The sequence below is a fragment of the Protopterus annectens genome, chromosome 6.part1 (genome assembly GCF_019279795.1).
Source record: "Protopterus annectens isolate FY-2018-M chromosome 6.part1, PAN1.0, whole genome shotgun sequence".
NCBI classification, from domain to species: Eukaryota; Metazoa; Chordata; order Ceratodontiformes; family Protopteridae; genus Protopterus; species Protopterus annectens.
The window spans coordinates 521,140,395-521,161,838 of record NC_056738.1 but is presented as its reverse complement, the minus strand read 5'-3'; the positions used below and the strand labels follow the sequence as shown (position 1 = coordinate 521,161,838).

Genomic DNA, 21,444 nt, shown 5'->3' with positions numbered 1-21,444 from the left:
ACACCTGAAACTGCCCTTTGGACATGCCTAGATAGGTACAGTAAACTGTTTTAATGAATGGCTGGTAAGGTCGGAGAGAGCCTTGGCCTTCTGCAGTGCTAGGGTTTAAGGGCTTGCTATGAGTTTTGAGCAAGTGCTGGACTGAGAAATTAATGGCTTGAGTGCTCAAGTTGAATGTTTGTCTAGTTCCAAAGGAAAAAATGGAGAAGACTTTTTGTTGAACCATATACCCTAGCTAACCGGCACAGCCCAGCACGCAAAACCGGGCAAATGCATTTTTTTTATAGCAGGGAAATGAAAGATAGAAATCAACCCAAAATGGCCAATAAACCACTTTCTGGGCTGACATGACTCTTCCAGGGACAGATAGAGAGGGGAGCTTTGAGCAGCCTTACAGGTAAACAAACTTCCTTCTATCCAAATAAGGTTATGGGCAAACAGATTTTTTTTTTTTAACAGCCCTGAATTCAGCACCAACCTAAAAACTGGACTATACTAGCTTAGAAAGGCAGGAAACAAGTAAATGAACAAATCTGATTTAAAGTTACCCAATTAACTAGAAAAATAACAAAACTGATACCTGTTCCAGCAGTCTTCAGACAAATTCTAACTGCACACTCCCACTATTAGGGTGCAGGGGAGCCTTCTCCAAAAAAGATGGCCTGGATCAGTGCTCAAGTTATACAAACAAAAGACAGATTCAGCAGGCCTGAATCTGGTCCTATGCTACAGCAACAAGGCGCACCAATTTCAGAAAGAAACCATTTGAATAAGCAGGCACAATAAGCCTGTGATCAGAAATTCCCAGCTCAGAAGGGCAGAAGCCAGCTACTCCTCCCACAACAGTGCAGAGCACAAACCTCCTTAATGTAGAAGAACTGGCGTAAAGCCCAAGTGCTTAAACCAGAACTAATACTTTTAGAATAGCAGACACTGAGCTTTCAATCAGCACTTCCCAGCTTAGAAGAATGTAAGCTACATGTCTTGCCACAAACAGTGAAGACAACAAACCTTAATATAAAACAACCGGTATGAAGCCCAAGTGCTTAAACCAAATGACTTTAGAATAACAGTTGCAATTTAATCAGGCTACTACCAAGCAGCAATAAGTGCAACACACTCGTTGGCAGCAACCTCTCTTGATCACATTGCCACTGTGGTCAGAAAGTTCTGTGTGGTACATCTCATTACCAAGGATTTTGCATCCAAGAAGAAAGCGGTCATTGTCTCCCTTCCCTCGTTGGGCCCTAAACACTTGCCCTAAATAGACAAAAAACCCCCCACAAAACTCCCAACTATTCTCTCAACACCTAGAGGCGACCCCTGCTTGACTTACAACGTCATATCTGACCCAGCTCGGTTAGAAATGCTACATCTAAAGAAATCCCAATCCCTCCGCACCATAAGCACCAGAGACCTCAACCTCATTACCACAATTAACAGAACACACTAAACAACTTCATTACCACAATTAACAGAGGCACAGCAAAATAATGGATATAGTTCCCCATACTAAAGGGGTGGCGTAAGCCACAAAACTATGGGCTAGGCTTGTAAATGCCCTCGGGCAGATAGCCTAGTATGAACCTATGAACAGAACATGCTGGAGGGACAGGTTCATAACCCAGAGACAGCCCATGCAGAACCAGCTTCTCCTCCCACAAGAGTGCAGACCACAAACCTCCTTAATGTAGAAGAACTGGCGTGAAGCCCAAGTGCTTAAACAAGAACTAATACACTTTTAGAATAGCCGACACAGCTTTCAATCAGCACTTCCCAGCTTAGAAGAACGTAAGCTGTCTTGCCACAACAGTGAAGACAACAAACCTTAAGTGTAAAACTGGTATGAAGACTTCCCATATATATCAAGCAGAGCATCTCGCTGACCCTCTTTCAAGAGGGATCTTGAGTGGATGGGAAACAAAATTCACCCTGGGGTAATCCTATGGCTAAGGCTTGTAAAGGCCCCAGGGCCATTACCTTAGTACACACCTATGAACAAAACCCATTTACAAATGCAAGAATATTCAATTTAGTTTACATATGTTTGAAGTCAATGATTATGAACCCTAGCAAGATAAAAATGTTGCAAGACAGAACATCTCAAAAGACAGATCTTAAGGAGACATAAGCATTAAAAACACCAATTATGATGGCCTAATTTTGGCTTTACTAGGTTTGCAGACTCCTAGAATCCAAACATTTGCTTGACTGGTAGTGTAATGGTTGCTTTTGAGAAAGATCTGGTAATTTTTAGTATAAGAATTCCCTATTCAAGGCTGCCAACATACCTGCAACTTCAGGACTCAAGCAATGGCCTATTCTCAAAAGAATATGGGAATTTCTGCCCAGCACTTTGGACCTTATACCCCTTCGCTCAAAGTATTGAATCACCACAACAGCAAATTGAAACAAGACCTTAAAGTACTAAGATATCATTTATGGCTTGCTCGAGTAGCTCACTTCCAAATTACCAGGCTGGCATTCAAAGACTGAAGACTCCACTAACTCAGCCTGGAAATGGAACCTCAGACCACAGCAGTGTGTATGAAAACGACAGCCTTGCACATTTGGCAGTGTATAGCTACCAATGAAGGAAACTATCAGGGTTTGGGATCTCAAAACCCATCATAATATATTCTTGTAAGGGCAAACGAAGGGAACATCTCAATCTGTCTCAGCTCCTCGAAAGCCTCTTGAGTCTGGATGGAGGAAAACGTACAAAAATCAATCTCCTCCCTGCATAGAAAATAATCAGGAAATACCAAGCTTAACAGCATCAGGCCCAAGCTAGGCAGGACTCTGTATTAACACCTACCAAACAAACCACTCATCACCCTGCGATAAACATCAGGAAATAGAAATCCTAACAGAGCCATCAGGAAGCTATGCTGGACCCCTGATGGATACCCACCACACAATCAATAGAGTAGTAACACCGTTTGCAAATCCCACAACCATTACAGACAAAATAAACCGAAGCACACGCGCAATATTCTCAATAGAATACAAATGAGAACAGGAAAGTTATGTTCACTAGATCATTCTATGAAAACCAATTCAGATTACATTTCAATCAACTTACTTGATATCCAGTAGTTAAGCAACATGCAACACTAATTCTGAAACAGCAAATACCTTACCTCTCCAAAGAAACAGAAGTTAATATGGCAGTTTACTTACTGGTACAAAGCATATAATCTGCCTTACAAATAAGCTAGAAAAGCTATAGCCAAAAGAATCAGCCACCCATAAGCACTGTGGAGAGTTTTTTTTTTTTTTTTTACTTCACCTTTGAATTCTGTGTTGTCAAGGCCTTTGATTGCCTCTATTGCATCTTCGGATCTTTCCAGGTGCACAAACGCATAATCCTTTATAATATCACATTCTATTACAGGGCCGTACTCCTCGAATTTTGCTTGCAGCTCTTCCACACTGCAGGACTTGCTAACATTTCCAACGTGTAGCTTGGTCGACGTTTTTGGTTTGCTCTTGCTAGCTTCTACATTGATGTTAACACCATGAAGTTTGTACCGATTCAGGCCTTTAATAGCTTCATCAGCATCCCTTTTGTCTTTCATGTGTACAAAGCCATAGTTTTTGATGATGTCACACTCTGATACCTTCCCATACTTTTCAAATAAACTCCTGAGATCATCTTCTGTTGCTTTTGGTGGCAGGTTTCCAACAAACAATTTCACCATTTTGAGGGATCCCTGGGAAAATGACAGAAAATTAGCAACAGTAAATACCCAACAAAAAAAACTTACCTCAACAAACCAAATTCATGACAAGATTAAGGTTAGATTCTCTGCTCCGAACCAGTCAGTTAAGAATGTGGCGAGAAAGGACCACATTACAAACATTTTCTATCATCCTCCTCTCTCAAACCATTTAATTCATTACACCAGTGATACAATATTACCAAGGCCCACCAATACACAGTGTCGTTACACAGCTGTCTTGCCTACAAGAGATTCAAGCTGCAGACAAGAAAAATTAGATACTACTAGAAAGCAGTTATACTCTGCAAACAGAATAGGGAATAATCTGCACTTCTTTTTCCAGTCACCTTCGTAGTCCAAATAATGGTTGTACAGAAGTCAAATCTATCCAGGCAATCACCATGCAACTAAACGATAACTCTGGACAACATGCCAGTCTGTACCACCGTGGACACACTAAGTCATCTATGGCACACCTCTGGGAGAAAACTACAGCATTCTGAAAACAGAGGCTAGTTCTGCAAAGTAGCCAATTAATAATAATAAAAAAAAAAAAACATTCTGCAAACTGTTGGTACATGTCAGGCAAAACAAATGAAACTTACTTGGGGGGAGGGGTTGTCACCATCATGTGCACAAGTACCTAAAACCAATACCTGTCCACCCAAAAGCAGCAAATATGGCTAACTACTTCGTCTATATACAGGAGTGACAGAGTCACAGTAAGAACAGGTAAAGGCACTTTTATCTGTTAAAACAGTACAACTCAGTTACAATACTTACTTCAGCAGATTAGCCCACCCCACCTAAGTAATGTGGACATAGCAATGTATGTCAATTTTTCTGAAAGAAAAAAGTGTTTAGTAATTTATTCATTTTCAATCCAAAAGCCTGTAAAGTCCAGTAAGTATAGTGCACTATAGTTGTGGCCCACTGGGACATAAGGCACAAAGGAATTATGAATGGACAACCAGCCCAATACAGAATGTGTACACATGTAAGAGTATGCACAAATGTACACAAATATTTTCAATTTACACAATCACCTGTGGGATGTGGCAAGTAACCCAGACTAAGTACCTGCAGACTCAAGGCAACAGAAGACAAGAGACTACTACATTATAATAAAAAAAAAAAAAAACGTTTACTATTAGAAACATTCAATAACTTCATTTGCACAAGCTTAAAACACTGGAAAGCAACATGCAAAGCTGGTTCTAACCAATGCAAAAAAGTTCACAGATGATGCACCAGCAATCCACATTAAAAATGTAAAACAATTAAATACCAAAAGGGTGAGGGCTAAAGGTAGAAATCAGTGTGTTACTTCAGAGTAAACAGTGGCTACCAAAAGATCTAAGAACTTTGACTGAAAAGCAGTTTTCAAAATGGTACATTCCAATCAAATTTGGTAGCACTGAGGAAATGTACAAGACTGAGCAAGATATACCATCTGCCACTTGAGCGACTGAGCAAATCAGTTATAACCACTGTTTCTTGGCTGCCTCTAAAACGGGAAATTTCATTCATGTTGTATGTTATACATGTGTACTCGTACAAAACACTACACACACACTTACACGTGGGTGTATGACAACTGACTGACATCACAAAATAAACAGCCTAAACACTGAAAAAATGTAACGTTCAAAATATTGGCAGTTAAAATGTTTTAGCAGGGTGGGGAACCCCCCCCCCCCCAACTAGGAGGTCACACAACAGTGGGGAAAGGGCACAAACCATTCCCTGGTGTAACTCAGTATTTCATGTTTAGTTATTCTTAACTGATATTTTGTGTTTTGATATTTTGCCAGTAGAGAATTCAATAGTCATGCACGTATAAAGTGCATACTGGAAAAAGTAAGGACTACAGTAAAGGGGAAATGTTGCTGGAGAACACAACACTGTTAATCTGGTTTTATGCAGAAATAAATTTGAAATTTCCCTGCCTTCACTAGGTGGATGACCTATGAGTGAAAAGTAAAGAGGGACAGACTACAAAACTGACAAGTTAAATTTCTGCATGCAGTTTTAGTTTACAGAAACAAAACATGATATGGCTCAAAGACTGAAGTTCTGCCTGTCTACAAGACAAATTGAGAGGTATTTATTACTTTTAGCGCTTGCATTTGTGTTTCACTACATTAGTGGTGGGAATGTAGTTGGTATTCAACCTAATGAAGACAGATTAAGTAGATCTATCAATGGTCTAAACAGAACGAGGAATTCTTAGCTTGTTTTATGTGGAATTTATAATTCTCTGCAACAGGGCAATCCCAGAGTGACATCAAGTAACAAAGGGATATTTTTTAGGGGAGACTGCCTGCATGCAGCACACAATTAAACAAGAGCATTTTTCCTCATCAAGGTTTAATTTAGAGCTGTATAAAAGCAGGATGCCATTGACAGAAATTAACAATAATATGAGATAAAGAACTCACCTGTGAAATATTATCCAATTAGTGTTTTATGGTTTCACTACTCTAAGAAATATATGAACTCAATGTGCTAACGATTAGCAGAAGGAATGGGAAAAGAAATGTATCTGAAGTGCTGGCTCAGCAAGGTGCTTTTTAAATTGGTGTATTCTTTCCCATCCGGCAGATGACCATTAATTTGATCAGGTGCCACTCCTATCCTTCAGGCCTAATGATCCCTCCTGGCCTCCCCTCACACTTTCTACCAATAAAGATCAGAATCTACAAAGAGATCAAAGCTTCCCAGATGCTTGTCAGGAGCATTTTTACCCAAACTTCTTCCACACTCTGTGCTTTACAATAATATCCCATGACGGAGGCTTGCAATGGATGAATTGCACCTAACTGCCCCTTCACTTATGCAAAGGTCTGATGTCAGCAGACTCTTTACCAAGAAGTACTTCACAGTTGTTTCTTCCAGCCTCCACCAGGAAAATCATAACTGTGTGATGCACCTACACCCCCCAACAGGTATGCTCACCCCCAACACTTGCAACCCATGACCACTGAAATATTTACAGCAGAGCATTTACCCAATTCCTATGCAACAGGCTGAAACAATCTTGGAGCATGAGGGTTTCACATGCAGTAACGCAAAATATCTTGACAGTTCAATTAAAACAAAAAAATGAATGTAATTAAAGCTGAGGTAAGCACTTCCAGTGAGAACATTTTACATGAATGTAATTAAAGCTGAGGTAAGCACTTCCAGTGAGAACATTTTACATGAAGCAACAGCATTCTTTCGGCATAACTGGTAGATAATTTTCTAGAAATCTCATCCAGTACCCAACCCCAGGTTTCACACTTGGCAGCACTGAAGACATCTCAGAACCACTTCTCTATGCAAAATGCATCTCTCTCAACACAAATTCTTGAAACAGGGTCTCCAGCCTACCTGAAAACTAGTCCTGCTTTAAAGAATAGCCCAAGAAATTCTGAATACGCTACAGAACTAAAAACCCTTGTGCACTCAAACTAGTTTTGTTACTTAAGCAAAATAGTCACAATGGTGTGTGTATTTTGTGCAAACGTACAGTTGAAGTATTAAGGCATGACATGGAAAATTTTAAATCTGTTGTGTGTTTGGGGGCTGTTCTGCTACTGCATAAGGCAGCATATTACTACTGGAAATCCAGGATAGGATAAAATGAGGCAAGGGGAATATAAAAAACAGTCCAAACATATTTCAGATGTACCATCCTGAAAATATCATTACTCCCACAAGCAGGGCATTCCAAAAGTAACAAGGTGCTAGTTAAACAGCAATAAATACAAAAAATGCATGCGATAGCACAAATCAACTTCATTCCATTAAATTTTGAAACAAGGCACAATGGTCTGAACTTGTCACTGTCAGGGAAATACAGCTGTCTTAAACAATCCTCTTCCTTCCTGCCTAGTATACTTCAACTCACAGTTTCTACAGTGGTTTACTGTCCCCCACAGAAGTATAAATTAGCTGCAAGTACAACATTTATGTGAGATGTTATTCGAAAGCTTTTCACACCTAGTACCTTGCCAAAAATACTATGGAGTGACTAGTTACAGTAGGAGTTCACAACTTGTGCCACGTTCTCAGACAATTTGCAGCACCTAGTTACAACTGCCCACCATAATTCAGTACTGCCCCCTTACTTTCATTAATACTGGCTCTGTAAAACTTCCTTTCGGCTTTTTCCCCGGTTAGGGGTCACCACAGCAGATCACCTGTCCGCTCTGGTTCTGTAAATGAAGGGTAGGAAAACCGGTGCCCTCTAGCTCCCACTTAGCCAGTGGGAAGGGGGGGGGTGATTTAAAGGAAAGTCAGCTCCCCTTTTCTTTCCCTATTCAAACTTCGGACCAGGGCAGTGGACTGAAATACAGGACATACACAGCCCAAATAACCCCCCCCCCCAAAAAAAACAACAAAGTAGCAGCAAACAGTTTCAAGTGAAAGAAATGTATTTTTCTAGCAGACAGTTCTTAACTTCATAAAGCCCCTCACCCTAATAAGTATATTATGCATCACCCCTTATATGAATGCTCATATTCCTGTGGTTGTTTTGATAGGTAAAGGTGATGCTCCCCATTTTGCCAGTATACAATATGCACACCTGCGAGGATCATGTTCAACTATCACAGGTACCTTCAGGTGTTCTATTTTTATACTTTAAGTTTTATGACTCTTGCACATTTTATCCATGCACCTCACAATCCAAAATCCACTATATACTGCCAATCAAGTAAAAATGTGGGCAATCAAGACAATGCATGGGGCTTGATACTACACATGAGACAGCTACATTAAAATATAAAGGGTGCGGGGCCAACACCTTACTCAAAGGAAATGTATACTCAGCACAAAATTTATTTTCTCCAGAGCATTTTCTTCTCTACAAAATAACCCCAATATTTCTACACTACTATTAAAAAAAAAAAGTGAGGACATGGCACTTCTCTGTGCCACTTCTATCCCTGCTCAGTTTCCTAACTGCACCATGACACATGGGCTAAGGAAACAAACATTAACTTTGCTGTCTATGGCTGGATCCATTTTGAAGTTCCAAAGACATGCATCTGGAGCATTTCTCCCCGGACCTCCGCTGAAAACAGGCTCTGTGGAACCTAGTCGGACTTTCCCGGTCAACAAATAAATAAAAAAAAAAAAGTGTTCAAACTAACTGCAGTACTTTTTTTTTAACACCTTATTTATCCAGGAGTTGTGTGCTATCTTGGCAACTACAATAGTTATGCTTGAGAGAGAAAGTTTAACTGCCGACATTTTCCCAATGCTGGAATACCAATGGCTCGTCCAGAACAGCTTGCAGTAGTTGTAACCAAACAGTGGTGTAGTGAATACTTTCATCTTAGTAGCCAAACAGTGGTGTAGTGAATATATTTTCATTTTCATCTTAGTTTTCCCCAAACTGTCACAGCTTCCATGGTTTGTCAGCTGCTAGACTGCACCCAGGGCAGCATTGCCTTGTGCTTATCTTAGCCTGGTTACTCTAATTTGCTTCCAGTAGTGCTGGGAGCATCAGTGTGCAGTGTTGCTCTATTGATGCCACTTAGGCAAGGGAGTGACATTTACCTCCCTTGTGCACTGGGCATTAGAGGTCCAGAAAGCTTCCATCGCCAGACTAACACTTGGCATCCCAAAACAATATAGTAATTGCATCATGCAGCCTGATCAAAACAATGTATTATCTGGGACAGGCGCAGATACTTCACTAGTATGGAAGCATTCCTCTAAAATTCTTCAATCCTACTCAGATTCTTAACTGCACCATTATGAGTGATAGAACACAATACAGCCACACCCTCTTCTCACCCACTACCACATTCTCATACAGAACACAAAAATATCACACGCTAATGACATAAAAAGATCACTGCCAAAGCCTTCAAGAACTTTTAAGAAAAGGTCTTGGGGAGATCCCTCAATTCACTTATTCCATGTACACCTACAATAGCTGTCCCCAGCCAAATAATGTTAAACTAGCTTCTGATAAGAATGTATGGTGCAATTTAGAGATACCAGTTCCCATTCCACAGAATGGGCAATGACAAGGTACTATCTGCCCCCATCGTGGTGCTAAGATTACAGGCATTACAAGGGCCCTTAAAACCCCTAAGACAATGATGACTACAAAATGGTGATGGTCTACGTGGAACCAAAGAACCCAGGATGGAGAACACTGGGGGACATGCAGGGAGACATCAGTACTACCTAACCCCATTTAACATATGCAGGTAAGACTCCATTTCAAAAGCTTTCTTTACCAAGAATGATGCCCATATACAAAAAGAAAAAATAACTAGCTTTAACAGTTGGCTTAATAGCTGGTGGCATTCCAAGATGACCCAGTATGCATCAACATGGGACATAAAAAGATGGTTCTACTTAATTTACAAGGGATGGCATACATCTTGTTCAAGGGTTTCCATATACTAGCAAAATAGGGCCTCCCTGGAGAGCCAGCTTTCGAATCTCAACCTCCCAGGCCTTACGATGTGGGAGATAGGTGTGTTAGACCATCTATGATCCAAGACCAAGGGCTTGGCCATTCACATGAGCCAGTCGAGACCCACCCCAGGAGCCAGTAGAGACCCACCCCAGGAGCCTGGTCTCAGATCTGAGTCTCCCAGGCCTTGAGCTGTGACAGTGGGGCATCTGACCATCCAGGACCTGGGTCTGGGTGGGGAGGGCTAGGCCATTCAATCAGGCTGGTTGAGGGCCACCACAGAGAGCTGCATCTCAAATCTGGGCCTACCACCGAGAGAGATGGGGACATCCAACCATCTCCGACCCAGGGCCAGGTAGTGGAGGGAGGGCTCCGCCATCCACATGGGCTAGTCAAAGATCAACCCAGGGAACCAGAGCTTGATTACAGGACTCATCCCCTAGAATCCTAGGGATATCTATGTTTGACCAACTTGCACCTAAATCCCTTGCTATCCCTGCGGTGACTTTTTAAGCAGAGTCCAGCTAAAGAACATCACAACTTGGCCAACTCTTCAAACCTTGAACTGGACCACATTAAAGTCACTCTGACTAGAACTGCTGGATTCTGAAGCAGCCCAACATCTGGAAGATGTCCATGTATGTGCAGTTACACAGAGATGCATTAAAGAAAGCACTTCCTCCACAGAAGAGTTTAGTACATCCAGTGCTTTCAGGTCTGCTGGAAGCTGCAGTGATGTTGCTGCACTTAAAGACAATGTCTCATCTAGACTGATACCAAGAACCTACAAATCAAGCTAATACAACTACTTACCGCAAAAAAAAAAAAAAAAAAAAAAAACTACAAGTTAAGCCTAGAAAAGAAACAGTTTTGCTGGCCAAACAAAAGTACAATGATAGAAAATATGATACTATGGCTGCTGACCAATTCCTTGGAAGTCTTTTGTATTTTTAATACCACGAGGGAAATGGTGTAGGATTTAACTTTATGAAATGAAACCGTTTGTCTGATGTTAAACAAAAGTGCTCTTCTCAGCATCAGCAATGTGCCCATAAATTACATGTACTTGTAGTATATGCAAATAAAACTATAAATTCTTTACTACACCTGTTGCTCCTACTACTGGAACTGTAGTCTTTTTCCACTGCTTTCTCCATGAAAACCCTGGCAACTCATGACCCCCTCTCTCTGTATATTTAACATTGTATTCTAATGTAAAGTAAGGTGGCAACAAAAAGTGTGGACACAGGACCACAGACTAAAATTCCATCTTTTTAGAAAGACTACCTTACCTCAGCTAAATACTCTCAACACAGTGGTACTGAAAAGTAAGACTTAACAGTAACTCTAGGACACTAGAAGCTGATAAGCTACAGTTTAATTATGAAATTCTGTCCAGAATAAACTTCCACGGGTAGCAGCTAGACTTGCAGTCCAGGGGCACTTTTGAGGAACCTAGCCCAAATTTCCAACTGTCCAAAGCAATGTCTGGCTAAATGACCTGTTGGTCACACGGTAGGCAAACGAGGGAATACTGAATCAAACCTGGACCAAAGAAACTACGGTTCAGTCTCAACTTTATGCACAAACTACTAAACATTTTTCCCGTGAAAATAAAGCGTCAGCCCCCACATGAATACCCAGGGCTGGGGAAATTATACTGGAAGGGCTTAACTTTGTACAACTTCATAACAGGATTTAAAATGACCGTTAACATTTATAAACACATACGTTTAAAGCTCTTAAACAATGTTAGTGACAAATATACAATGTGGCCAACATCCGGACTTTTATAACCACCACTATGGGCCAAGCATGATCCTCCTTGGCCACATCACTGCCATCAATTTTTCACATCACACAAGACAAGGAAATGTACAAAATTTTAAACGAAAGAGTGAAAACGTGAGCAGGTTTGAATTCGTTGGATACTGTTCGCCTAAACAGTCAAACCGTAGGCGTTTAAGCACGTCAAAAAACAAGGGCGAATACATTTAATTAAGCCCTCAAAGGCTCTCCACTACAAAATTAAATATAATCAAACGACAGCTCGTGCGATAGTACTTCACGCTCACTAACCGCGAAAACTGTGACGAATGGGAATGGCAACCACTAAAACATAACTACAAACCAACTCCCGATTACCCTTCTACGTTTTCTTTAAAAATGTAGACGAGTGATGCAATTAAATAAATCGAACCTGCACTTTAACACGCGTCTAGAAATACAACGACGTAAAGATGCAAAAAATAAAGTCAATTCCACTTCTAAAACAACCAAAAATTTAAAAACACAAACTTTAGATAACGCATAACACTTTTACTGAAACCTAATCCAAATAACTCGTTAAAATGCATACCTCGCGCAAAACTGGCACAAACTAGAAAAATAATGGCCGCAAAGCTTTAAAACCTTGAACAAAAAAGAACGTAGACCCGCCTTCCAAGTACATAAGAGGAAGTGGTTAGTAACGGAAGCAACCCCCAAACAGACACAACGCAATATCTCTACAGCTTGATAATTGGTGAGAGAAAAAAAAAAAGAGGGGGAAGGGGAAATCAGTGGTAGACTGGCCTCAACAGTCAGAAACTAACGTAAAGCTGGTTTTCGTCGCTTGCGAGAAAAGTTCCCCTTTATATGGACAGTAGAGTAGACGTACAGCTGTATTATATACGCACGATCCCTAACGAAAGTTCGTTATAAATAATGTTGATTTTTGTTTTCTTAAAATAAAAAGTAGGATTGTCACCTGTTCTACTCTACGCAGGACATTCTCTGATGCGTCCTGCAGAGGGTATAACAAATGGCAGACCTACTTAACTTTTATGACAAAAATATTTTCTACATTTCAGTTATGGATGTTAAGACAGATTTTCGTCGCATGTTTTTCTCTGCTCCGTTTAACGTGCGCTTTTTGTAATAAATCATTAAGGTCAGGTTTTATGCCTTTCAGAAAACGCATGGAACGATCTTGAAAATGGCAACCCACCCTTCGGCTCGCACAAGAATGGGCGTGGCCTGTTTGATTGACAAGAAGCGGGCAGAGTTTCAATATGTAAATACACAATGATTGACATGGAATGCAATGTAATGTATTCAGGGCTTAAAAAAACAGTTCTTTAAAGAGCAAGACATCAGCAATGCGTTTTACTGTAAAAGATGCAGCGGGTTTGAAATTATTCTGTAATGTTTTGGCAGGTTCCTTTGCCAGACACAGCCCCATAAAAAATATTAATGCACACAACGAATTCCATCCTCGCTGAAATTATTATTTTTTCTCCTTTTTCAGGGGGGCAAGCCCACCTGCACCCCCCCCCCCCCAACAAGTGCTATGTAACGGTGCTGGTACTGCAAACAATTTCAGCCATTAATAACAGTATCATTTAGAGAAACAGTTTTGTGGTGTGAACTCTGCCCGATTGATTGACTGAAATGTGATGTACAACAGGCATTTTAGTTTTATGTCCCTAATAAAACATTTCTTTTTTGGTAGTGAATATCTGCAATAAAATATTGGATTGCTTTCGGCACAGATGTTGAATATTAATTACATTGCAATGTGTCAGGTGGGGTTTGGGCAGGGCTTGCTACTGCACATCTGGTGGGCTAACTATCTTCAGTATCACCACGCATGGTAACACAACACGTTTTAGTTTATAGCAGCCTTCCATTACAAAAGTGATTTTTACAAATCTGGGCAATGTGTTACTGTTATTAACCCCGGTAGGTTTGTGCAGAAGTGGGAGTAGCCTGCTCGACAAGGTAAATAACTGTGACGTAAATCCAAATGAAGTATGATTGACATGGGATGCAGATTTGCTTCACCATCAATATGAACATTCATTGAGGAGCAGTACAATTATCTATTGTTATGTAGTGATCTGATATCACTCTTCATTCATTCATTCTTGACTGATGGGTTTGGTTCCGACCCCTTGGAACCCACTAGGCCACTGTACACACCTCGTGCCAGCATTAACTCTCAAGTTAAGGCTCTACCCACAACACCCATCTTCTCATTACCTCCGATCTCGTTTGCCGCTCTGAAATTGGATGCGTCAACTAATACTCAGCTTTCTCTAGTTTTTTGACTAAAAGTTACTTGTATTTCCTTTTTGATAGTCTCACTATTATTTGTGAGTGTTTGACTACCTTCTACTGTATTTTACCCACTCCCTTACTGTAAGTTTACCATTGGTAACAGGCCTGCCCTCCTTTTTTACCGTTGGTAATCTTTGGATACCATCGTTGGAATGTTTCTTCCTTTTTCCCTTATTACCCTGTGGGTATTTCTGGTATACCATTGCTGGTAGATCTTAAAAATAAAAAAGCACTTTTCTATTTTCTCCTTTCTGCCTGTGTGTGTGTGTGTGTGTGCGCGCACCCCACATCTGAACATTACATGTAAAATTTGTTAGGGCTTTAGTGCCCATACTTTAGCAGAGAGACAAAACAACCTCATCCTGAAAGGCTTGTTGAAATGTTCTTTTAATAGTGCCCTCTCTAAGGCTGAATCTTATAAATCCTCGAAGCCAGACACAAAAAGAAAAAGCCATTCTGTGCCAACCTCACCACTGGCACAGGCAAAGCCTCACAAATTGCAGGTTCCGTCTGCCTCTTCGGAACCCAAGGCCAAAATACCTAAACTGACAGAATCAGCACCTTCAGCACTGACTTGTTTGGTATCGACGATTATGGAACTGATCAAGACTACCTCGGCACTGACCACTGTTTCGGTGCCTACAACCTCTTCCGCACTGACAACAGTTTCTGGACCAGCATCACTCTCTTCTCATTCGGTACTGCCTTCCCCTTCTGCACAGCAACCAATGGTGACGAAAGTCGAACAAGTAACACTTCCCAGGACTAGATATTCCCCTTCTGTGGACCCGTTCTTGGGTCAACTCCCCAGCCCCTTTGTGACTAGGCCTGAGTCCCCTTCGGGAATGTCAATCCATTCTTCCAGGAGTCTATCTGAATTAGATGTAGTTAGATTGGTAGACCAGCTTTTGGCAGCCAGGGGTCTTCCTGCACCTACACAGACCTCTCTCCCTCCCTCCTGGAGCCAAGGCTTACTCTCCAAAGACTCCACTAGTTTATTCTTCAACCTCCTTCCAAGGTTTGGAGCCCTCCACTTCGACGTTCCCGGTACTAGCTACCTCTGTGCTGATGGTAGACCTCACCTTGGCACCTGAGTCATCTCTGTTGTCTTTTGCTCATTCGGAACTGTTGCACACATGGGACCATGGCTCGGCTGTCAGTTCCAAGACCCTTAGTATGGTTCCGGTTGTTCCTATGGTGCCATCTTTGGCTCTCAGGACCTTGGCGGGTTTGAGCCCTCCCCTAGCTCCTGTTCTGGATGGCGACTTATCAGAGCAGGGTGTGACCCCAGTTCTGAGGTTGTTTTTTCTCGGTTCCGGGCTCCCATTCCTCTTCAGGTGGGCCTGTCTTCCAGATCATGGAGAAAGCTTTGGCCTCAGCACGCTCCCAGCTGGTGCCTTCCTCGTCAGAGTGCCATATTTTCATATCCTCTGGCTCACAGCTGTCACAATCTATTACGTCTGGACAGCGGGCACAAGAGCTGCAAGACACCCCTGTTCATGGTCCCCTCCTTCGCAGTCTTCAGAATTTCCCCCTGAAGAGCCACCCTGTAAGAGGATGTGCAGGAGTAAGCACCTTGATTCTCCAGAAGAATCAGCACCAAATACACAGATTATGATGAAGGAGATTGTTCCCCCTGATCACCCCCTGAGGATGTCTCATTTGGGGACATCCTTGAAATACTAAAACAGAGTGGTAAGTGGAAGCCCTCAAACATATCCTCTGAGGAATCTGTGTTCTTGCAAGCTTTTCGTGTCCGCCCATCTACTTCTTGGGTGACCTCACCTGCTGACTATCTAATTAAGCCGATTGTTCAGTGGGCGTTGAAGGCTCCTGATTCCATAGAGCCCATTCCCTGGAGGCCAGATAAAATCTTAACTGCCCCAGAAGATCAACTCCATTGGACAAAGGGTCTAGCAGTGGATGCCATGGTGGTGGCAGTGGCCACCAAAAAGGAACTTGCAGATGAGAGGTCTGCTGTCCTTCCCCATAACCAAGAGTCTAGGATGATGGACAGATTTGGGAAGCGGGTTTTTGGTCATGGACCTTCGCTATTAGGTCCCTGAACTTCTTGGCAAATTTTACTAGACTCCAAAGGGATCTGATAACTGAGCTTTCAGACACCCTTGCAGGGGCAGTATCTGATAAGATTCAGGCCAAAGTTGCCTCGTCGCTTGCCACCTTGGAGTCTATTTCAAACTCATCAATGCGGCTTATTGACCATGCAGCCGAAGGGATGTCTAGGTCAAAGGGTACAGGTGTTGCCATAAGGTGACATGCCTGGATGTGCTTGTGTGACTTTGTCAATGCTCTGGTTGACTCCTTCTTGTTTGGCACAAAAGTTGGAGACACACTAGCCAGGTGTGAGAAGGATGGAAAGACCTTTCTGCTGTGATTTTCACTGCGCCAAACAGGCTGGCTCACAATAACTTCGGATATTTGGGTTCAGAGAGTTATCACCAGAGGTTACCACATTCCCTTCAGTCTCTTACCAAAGTTCCAAAAGTGAATCCTCGATCTTCCACCCAGTCAGAGGGATCTAGCAGCAGTAGAAATTCAAAAGCTGCTCCAAAAAAGAGTCATCCAAGAAGTCCCACCAGACCAGATAGGATCCAGATTTTCCTCGAGATCCTTTTAGTGCCAAAAAAAGACAGGGGACTGAAGGCCAATTCTAGATCTCAGCTTACTAAACAAAGTTGTACAACAGACAAAATTCCAGATGGTCACAGTTCAGTCCAGTCTTCCCTTTCTAGAGAAGAATGATTGGATGTGCTCTTTAGATCTTCAGGACACATATTACCACATAAAGATGGACAAACCCTCCAGAAGATACTTCCACTTCTGGCTAGGAGCCAGTCATTACCAATTTCGAGCACTGCCCTTCGGTTTCACCACAGCCCCCAGGGTGTTCATCAAATGAATGGCAGTTGCAACAGCTTACTTGAGACTGTGAGGATTCCGAGTGTTTCTATATCTAGATGACTGGCTCCTCAATGCCCCCTCCAGGCATCTACTGCTTTACACCACAGACTTCACACTACACCTCGCTGAGGCAATAGGCATTTCAGTAAACAAGGGAAAATCACAACTGACTCCTATACAGGATCTATAATTCATCTGAGCAAGACTGAATACAATCTTCTGCATAGCCTCCCTTCCCCTCTACAGGCTAATGAAGCTAAGGTCACAAGTTCAAGCCATCATTTCCCAAAACAAAGTTCCTGCTCACCTGGTACTGCAAACTCTGGGGACCATGGCAACAACTATAAACTTTGTACCGCTAGCAAGGTATCACAAGAGGCTGCTTCAATGGCTCTTGACATCACAATAGTCAATTCTAATGCATCCGATGTCTCACCCATTCCTAATAAATCGCTGCAAAAAGGATTTATCTTGGTGGATAAAGCCAATAGAAAATTTATAGGGTCGCAACTTTTCTCCCCCTCCACCCAAAGCCATAGTGACCATGGATGCTTCCCAGATGGGCTGGAGGGGACATTATCTGGGAAAGACTGTTTAAGGTACTTGGTCTCCACAAGAGGCCAATCTGCATATCAACTTCCTAGAATTGAGGGCAGTGCTTTTAGAGTCGCAAGCTTTCCAGTCTGTCCTTCCTTTAGGGAAAATTGCAATTCAATCAGACAACATGTTAGTGGTCTGGTATATCAACAACCAAAGAGGAACCAAATCTTACCCACTATGTCGGGAAGCTCTAAGAATTTGGCAATGAGCTATTGCTTCCAACCACTTTCTGTTAGCAATGCATATCCCGGGGAAATCCAACCTCATTGCAGATAAGTTGAGCAGATGCATTCTCCTACCTCATGAGTGGTCTCTCAACCACAACATAGTGATGAAGATATCTCATCATTGGGGCCAGTCGTGCTGCAACTTGTTCACCTCTCTGATAAACAACAAATGCAGCAACTACTTTGCCCTAATTCCCCCTCAGGGAGAGTCCCAGAGAGATGCACTTCTCCTTGATTGGCCCCTGCGACTTCTTTATGCCTTTCCCCCTGTTCCACTGATTTCCCAGTTTTTGAGGAAAGTCAAAAGGTTGAGAAACAGAGTAATTCTTATTGCACTCTATTGGCCCCAAGTCTGGTTCCCCTTTCTTTGGCCTTATCTGGTTCACCTCCCTTGGATTCTGGACCCAGATCCAGACCTGCTATCTCGCCCTCAGGGCTTGGTGCATCCCAATCTTCAAAATCTCAAGCTGACAGCTTAATATCTCCAATTCCAGTAATTGCCAAGCAAAATAACTTATCCTCTTCTGTACAAAGGAGTCTTCTGGCTTCACATAAACCATCCACCAGAAACCTTTACCAAAGCAAATGGAAAAGATTTTTTATTTGGTCTTGTACAAACAACTTAAACCCCTTCTCAGCTCTAGTTAAGAAGGTCCTGGAATATCTAGCGACCGTATTTGAATCGGGAGCCTCTACTTCCACAATTAAGGTTCATTTAGCTGCTATTTCTAATTTTCATGATGGACTTGACAATTGTTCCTTGATGTCTCACCGTTTATGCAAATTTTTTCTTAAAGGCACTTTACGTTTAAAACCTCCATTCAAAGATCCTGTAGTGCCATGGGATTTGACCTTAGTCTTACAAAGCCTAGTTTGACAGCCATTTGAGCCACTTGTGACATTCAAGTTTTTGTCTTGGAAAACCATTTTGTTAGTAGGCATCACATCTGCTAGAAGAATTTCTGAGTTACAAGCTTTATGCATGAAACATCCTTACATAATTTTTCACAAGGAGAGAGTCTCACTAAGAACCAACCCATCCTTCCTCCCCAAATGAATCTAATATTAACCAGTCTATAGACTTGCCAGTTTTCTTTCCAAATTTTTCAAACAAAGGTGAATACTGTTTGCATCTGCTGGATGTCCACAGACAATTAGATTTTTACTTGGATAGAACAAAATCTTCTAGAAAATCAGGCCAGTTATTTCTATCCTTTTCAGGCCCCTGATTGTGCAAACCTGTTTCAAAGGTTGCCTTATCGAAATGTCTCAGAGTCTGTGTTACCTTTGTCTACAATCAAAATAAACGCAAACTGCCTACTATGGTTAGGACGCATGCTACCAGATCTGTTTCCATTTCAGTGGTTTTTCATTCTCATATCTTTATCAATCATTACAAATTAGACATGATTTCCAGGGGAAGAGCATCCTTTGGCTCTATGGTACTCAGGAACATCCTTCCTTAGGGCCACCCAGGTTCAAAAGTAGCTGGGGACTCTGTCCCATCAGTCAAGAATGAATAAAGATTGACAACATCAGATAAAGAAGTCATGTCCTTACCATAACATTTCATCTGTTTTGTTGATCTTTATTCATTCTTGACATCCCATCCTCCTGCCCCCCTCCCAAGAGACTTCTGGAGGATCGGACTTAGTCCTGGGATCTTATAGGGTTATACCTTAGATAGTGTTTCTGTATTTTCTCTATTTCTCTGCAAACTTGATCTGAGGTAATGGGAAGAGGGGTATTGTGGACAGAGCTTTAGCTCGAGAGTTTTTTTATCTATCTATATATATATATATATATATATATATATATATATATATATGTATATATATATATATATATATATATATATATATATATATATATATATATATATATATATCAGCGTCATCTTCTTTCGGCTGTTCCCGTTAGGGGTCGCCACAGTGGATCTTCTGTTTCCATTTCTTCCTGTCCTCTGCATCATGCTCTTTCACACCAACTGCCTGCATGTCCTCTTTCACTACATCCATAAACCTTATCTTAGGCCTTCCTCTTTTCCTCTTACCTGGCAGCTCCATCCTTGGCATCCTTTTCCCAATATACCCAGCATCCCTCCTCAGCACATGTCCAAACCAACACAATATCGCCTCTCTTGCTTTGTCTCCAAACTGTCCAACCTGAGCTGACCCTCTGATATACTGATTCCTAATCCTGTCCATCCTAGTCACACCCAGTGCAAATCTTAACATCTTTAACTCTGCCACATCCAACTCTGACTCCTGCCTTTTCGTCAATGCCACCGTCTCCAACCCATATAACATAGCTGGTCTCATTACCCTCTTGTAAACCTTCCCTTTCACTCTTACTGGTACCCATCTGTCACAAATCACTCCTGACACTCTTCTCCACCCATTCCACCCTGCCTGTACTCTCTTCTTCACCTCTCTTCCACACTCACCATTACTCTGAACTGTTGATCCCAAGTACTTAAACTCATCCACCTTTACCAACTCTACTCCCTGCATCCTCACCATTCCTCTACCCTCCCTCACATTTACACACATATATTCTGTTTTAGCCCTGCTGACCTTCATTCCTCTCCTCTCTAAAACATATCTCCACCTCTCCAGAGTCTCCTCAACCTGATCCCTACTCTCACTACATATCACAATGTGATCTGCAAACATCATAGTCCACTGGGCCTCCTGTCTGATCTCATCTGTCAACTTGTCCATCACTGCTGCAAGTAAGAAAGGGCTTAGAGCTGATCCTTGATGTAATCCCACCTCCACCTTAAACTATCTGTCACTCCCACCGCAGTCCTCACCAATGTCACACTACCTTCGTACATATCCTGTACCACTCTTCTCTGCCACTCCAGACTTCCTCATACAATACCACAACTCCTCTCTAGGCACCCTGTCATATGCTTTCTCTAAGTCCACAAAGACACAATGCAACTCCTTCTGACCTTCTCTGTATTTCTCCAACAACACTCTCAGAGCAAATATTGCATCTGTAGTGCTCTTTCCCGGCATGAAACCATACTGCTGATCACTAATCATCACCTCCCTTCTTAACCTAGCTCCCACTACTCTTTCTCATAACTTCAAGCTGTGACTGATCAGTTTTATCTCTCTGTAGTTACTGCAGCTCTGCACATCAACCTTATTCTTAAAGATAGGTACCAGAACACATTTTCTCCACTCCTCGGGCATCCTCTGACTTTCCAAAATTTCATTAAACAATCTGGTTAAAAATTCCACTGCCATTTCACCTAAGCACCTCCATGTTTCCACTGGTATGTAATCTGGGCCAACAGCCTTTCCATTCTTCATCCTCTTCATAGCTGTCCTTACTTACTCCTTGCTAATCTGTTTGACTTCCTGATTCACTATCCCCACATCATCCAACCTTCTTTCTATGTCATTCACTTCATTCATCAGCTCCTCAAAGT

At 41.9% G+C, this 21,444-nt stretch overlaps 1 protein-coding gene across 3 annotated transcripts in view; it reads right to left on the bottom strand.

The window, feature by feature from the left end:
• Positions 1-12,638, bottom strand: part of LOC122805661 (RNA-binding protein 4-like) — a 76,521-nt gene extending 63,883 nt beyond the window's left edge. For all 3 annotated transcript variants that reach the window (XM_044075972.1, XM_044075971.1, XM_044075973.1), the window contains exons 1-2: positions 12,509-12,638; positions 3,293-3,716 (exon numbers count right to left, since the gene is read on the bottom strand). In XM_044075972.1, the coding sequence (XP_043931907.1) occupies positions 3,293-3,704 (412 nt within the window). In that variant the 5' untranslated portion in view covers positions 3,705-3,716; positions 12,509-12,638. The remainder of the gene's footprint in view (positions 1-3,292; positions 3,717-12,508) is intronic.
• Between the last annotated feature and the right edge of the window lie 8,806 nt (positions 12,639-21,444).